The sequence below is a fragment of the Montipora capricornis genome, chromosome 6 (genome assembly GCF_036669925.1).
Source record: "Montipora capricornis isolate CH-2021 chromosome 6, ASM3666992v2, whole genome shotgun sequence".
Classification (NCBI taxonomy): Eukaryota; Metazoa; Cnidaria; class Anthozoa; order Scleractinia; family Acroporidae; genus Montipora; species Montipora capricornis.
The window spans coordinates 15,439,406-15,444,405 of record NC_090888.1 but is presented as its reverse complement, the minus strand read 5'-3'; the positions used below and the strand labels follow the sequence as shown (position 1 = coordinate 15,444,405).

General features: G+C 40.4%; 1 protein-coding gene across 1 annotated transcript in view; it reads left to right on the top strand.

Annotated features, from left to right (window-relative positions):
• The first annotated feature begins 2,225 nt into the window (after positions 1-2,225).
• The window catches only part of LOC138053280 (uncharacterized), a 5,095-nt gene continuing 2,320 nt past the window's right edge, over positions 2,226-5,000 (top strand). Inside the window, exon 1 of the mRNA XM_068899935.1 lies at positions 2,226-2,420. Within this exon, the coding sequence (XP_068756036.1) occupies positions 2,226-2,420 (195 nt within the window). The remainder of the gene's footprint in view (positions 2,421-5,000) is intronic.

The window sequence follows — 5,000 nt, the reverse complement described above, 5'->3', positions numbered from 1 at the left end:
GACATATCAAAACATCAAGGAGTCCTGGACTTAAAAAATAAATAATGAAATAAATAAATGAATAAATAAAATAGAACATCTGACGGAATTTTTTAGGAGTGAAGGAACAAGCATTTCAACAATGAATTGGCGGGTTCTTATTATCCAGCTATTTGGCCTGGCATAATCCTCTGCTGGTAAGTGCGAGAACGTTTCTATATAAATAGTCAGAGATGGACAGTGGCAACTTGCCAAATTTGATATCAGACGAAAGCAGGAAGGAGCTCAACGGTACGTGTTGATTTTGGCGGCTCTTATGTGCTGCAGAGTTTGGGGTAGTCAGAGGGGAGTTCAGGGCCCAGTTGCGCAAAAGAGGGCTAAACTAACCTCAGGGTAGGCGTTAACAAGAGGGCAAATTTTTTAACCGTGGATTTGTTAATCCGAAGTTGAAATAGCCTTGTTCAATTCACAAGACGCATGTTCATTCAAACAAATCGAGGGGATATGCTCCGTGTTTGTTACAGATGTTTCCACTGGAAAACTGAATATAGTGACGAGCCTCTCAGAAGCGATATTCATCTTTTCCGGAGATTCTCGTTTCCCTATAGCTTACCTTTGAAATTCATTCTAAGGGTATGAAACTTGAAGGAGTGTCTATGAAGCAAGCAAGTTTCGACGTTACAAAGATTGAAATCCATGTAAAAGATACCGTGAAAAAGGTGAAGCAACACTACCATTTGAGATCGGAGAGTCTGCAGCCAGTGGTCCACCGGGGAATGTACCCAGGAAGACGCAAGTATCTGTGCCTTTGCTTTAAAAAGGGATGGACAGGCTATACGACAATTAACCGCCAAATATGTAGATGATATCCTATCGGTGCTTACAACACAAGTGGAAAACACGCACGCTGTGTCGTATTTCACGTATGAGACATTCACTGTTCTTCAGTATACGCAGGATTTTGGGACAATCGCCAAGGAATCTCTAAAGCGAAGGGCACATCCAGATGGGCAGCAAAGTATCACACGCAAAACGGTGACGTCACAGGAAACATCGCTATAGCTGATCTGCATCTTTCTAGCACCGTTTGATCCGGCTCAAGATGTTGTGAAACGTTCCTTTACAGAGCAATCAGAGAGGTGATTTGTTAGCCGCGGGGCTCCCCGGATCAGTCAGTATTTCGTACTGGCTCGTGACTACATCGTTGGATTTTCAGTTCTTCATTCAAAATATAATTTGGTATTTCTGGTAGCCTGTGAATCTCCTTCGGATGATCCGATGTAGTCCCGTTCCTGAATGATAAAATGCCGGGGAGCCCCGCGGCTAACAAATCACCTCTCTGATTGCTCTGTTTCCAGCAGGGTTGTCGGGGTGGTGCAGGGGTTAGCACACCTGACATGTTATCCAGGGAACGCGGGTTCGATTCACACTCACGCCATATGTGTTTTTCATTAAAAATGGATCAGTCAGTATTTCGTACTGGCTCGTGACTACATCGGTGGATTGCCAGTTCCTCATTCTATATATATATATATATATAGCACTGCACTGATGAGGCCCAGAAGGCCGAAACAGTACTGTCTGCAGTTAGTTATATTATATATATATATATATATATATATATATATTCTAGTATCTAACCTCATATATTCTAGTATCTAGTATCTAACCTTGAGAACAAGCACTGCAGTCAAAGTAACTTTTTCCAGGTGCCTTCTTTTTGTGAACAAACGTGCCATTTGGACACCTCTTGCAACTGTCGCTGACAAAAGCCGGAGCGTCTGAGTAGTAACCACCTGAGGAGCATATAGATAATATCATGGTACTCTTTCTTGAAGAATAAAAAGTGCAACGAGACAGCAAAGCATCATAAGTACATACTGCTACTTCTACTAATATTGATAATAATAATAATAATAATAATAATAATAATAATAATAATAATAATAATAACAAAGAGTACAGAACAAAGAGTAACAGACAAATGCGAACCTGAGAACACAGACCAACTCAAAAAGAGAAAAGAGAAAGAATGGGAATGAAAGACATGACAAGTGGTCACAAATGGTGATGCGTGGCCAGAAAAGAGGTTACTTGAAAATATAGACAGAAAGTTTCATTCCTGTAGCGCAGGATCAAGCTTTTAAGAGAAAATTGGATTAAAACAAAAATTGTCAAATCACAAAACAATCATTTCTGGATGCAGTAAACTAGCGCAGAGAGAGAACAGAATGAGACCGGTTAACATGGGAAAAGCTATTCTCCGGGACTTCTGTAGCTACAAGAGAACAATAGCATTTGAACACTCAAAAAGGTGGTATGAACACAACCCAGAGAAATATTTAGAAATACAGACGTATAAGGTGATAACAGAGAGAAGACCAGACCTGCTGGTGCTTGACTATATTAATTACAATGCATTGAAATACGAGCTGATTCAGGTATGGAAATTAAAGAGATGTACAATAGCTGCTATTGCTGGTTACCCGCACTTCAAATAAACAATTGTTTCCCTCATCAGTCCTTTCACGGGAACACATGAGTCCAACAAATTAAGCTGCTCCCTAATGTGTGGCTTCGTAGCTCAGTTGCAGGAAGAGAATTGCACCAGCATCGTAAGGTCCTGGGTTCGAATCCCGTTGAAGCCACCTGAATTTTTTCTTGTGTCAAAATGAGAAATTTGCTTCAATTGTCCTGATAAGTGCGAGCATCACTTCGATCTTTCGAAAAACTATCCAATTAAAATGCATTGAAATACGATCTGATTCAGCTATGGAAATGAAAGAAATGTACAATGACCGTTATTACAGTTGACCTCAGGTTTAAGTGGTGTTAGTGTCAGAGCGCGTGGAACCGAGGCTTTCGGGTCAACATTCGATCACACATAAAGATTATCATATTCCCCGTACGGCCCCACGCCCGCTTTCATTGTAAAACTATTGGGAAAATTCCTGTATGAGGGCCGTACGCATTAGCGCGAGCAGGGCCGGAAAAAGCTGTACGGCCCTGCTAGGAACACTTACTGCTCCGTGCTATGCGATTTTAGAAATCCTCTGAAGTGTTTAAAAACACTCAAGTTATTTACAGCCAGGAAAGCAAATGCAAACAACATATTAGATAAATTGTCTGTCTAAATTTTTGTTACTTATTTTGTCCAAATTTCAAATTCTCAGTGCTCATTATAGTGTAAAGAGCCCATATGATAAAATGCTTACTGACTGAGTTTAGATCGGACCAGACAGGAAAATACTTGGCCCTCGGTCCGTTACGCCATGACCACGGGCCAAATATTTTCCGGCCTTCCCACTCAGTCAATAAGTACATAGCACGAGATTTAGTGAGAGAAATGCGGAAGAAAACAATGAAGTTCATTCCAGAATTTACGTTTTCCTTAAAAGAAGAGAAACTACAGTCGTTGAAAAGGAAGCTGCCCTTGTGTCGCACATTTAGGCTTGTTACTTCACTTAACACATGCATATCGTTTACAGTGCCTTACCATATTTTACTACATTAAAATTAGGCGAGACAAACCTCAAATTACTCGAGAAAAAGTGAAGAAAATGGTCTAGAATCAAGGAATCACACAGTCCTTCAATAAGAAATTCTTGTTTTGACCCGAAAGCCTCGTTTTCGCGCCTTGTGAATCAAACACCGCTGAGACGTGCGCTCGACTGTAATAACAGCTATTGTGCACGTTATGATTGGATCACCAGGAACAGTAACAAACACATTAGAAATGTGGCCAAGAAATAGGAATAGAGTGCTGCCGAGTTGAATAAACACAGAGAGCGTGCATCTTGGGAACTGTTAGTATCATACGGAAATGCTTAAAGAAAATGAAAGGAAGGAAAGGAAGTTTATCTAGCGCTGGAGTACTACTTGGAGACACTGTAAACTGAAATCAACAAATTATCGCAAAATGAAATAAAATTTTGGGTTTTTTTTTGGTGAGGAGAAAACCGGAGTACCCAGAGAAAAAAACCTCTCGGTGCAGAGTAGAGAACCAGCAAACTCAATCCACACAGGACGTTGAGTCCGGGAATCGAGCTCAGGCCACATTGTTGGGAGGCGAGTGCTCTCACTACCGCGTCATTAATTAGGATTTACCTGGCATAGAGTCGATGTGTGGAGGAAAGGTCAAAATATCTACTTCCAACAGTGTAGCAAAGAAACACTGGAAGAAGCAATAAACAAGTGCAAGGTTTTAAAACAAATACTAGTGAGCAGCACACAGACCTTGTTTACTTGCTTTTATTTCTCTGACCGGTTTCGTCTGATTACGCCGACTGCATCAGGAAGTTTGGACAAGATGGTTAAAAGGAACTTATTCTATCCCTTATTTACAAGTACAAATCACGTTCCAGCAAGGGTGTGAACAGCGAAAAACACCTACACAAAATTATGTGCTGGATATGACTAAAATCCTGCATGACGCTGAAAATTGTACTTTTGGGGCTCACGGATTTAACGTTAAATCTGTGAGCCCCCAAAAAGCAGCAAGTACCCATTTCGTTGCCACTCTAATATGTTTTTGTGCTGCTATATAGAGAATCTAACCACTAACAGGAACTTTGTATAATGAGAATTGTAAATAGTGCGTGAAAAATTAAGTAGTAGTTTGTAAGTTAAACAACATGATTTGTGAAATAAACAGAGTGCTTGGGTCGAGTAAACGGTAGTGTTAGTTATCTTAGGAATTTGCTGAACAGCGTCTTCAAAAAAGGATCCATTTTGTTTCCATTGTAATTGTAAATTAGAATTATAAAGAGTTTATGCACACTAATCCAGTAGCTTTGTTGCAACTTGCGAATTCCGAAAAAAGAGCGCCCTGTAGAACATGTACAAGAAGGTCTCCTACCCACAACAGGAAAGCCCGACACGAGAGTGTGGAGCAATTAATGGCTTATTGAAATTATGACTATGTAAAGGTTACAGATACTCGCTGTTCACACTCCTGTACCGGGAATAAGATAAGACCTGAGTGACTGAGAAATAAGGAGAATGACAATAAGAGTCAACAG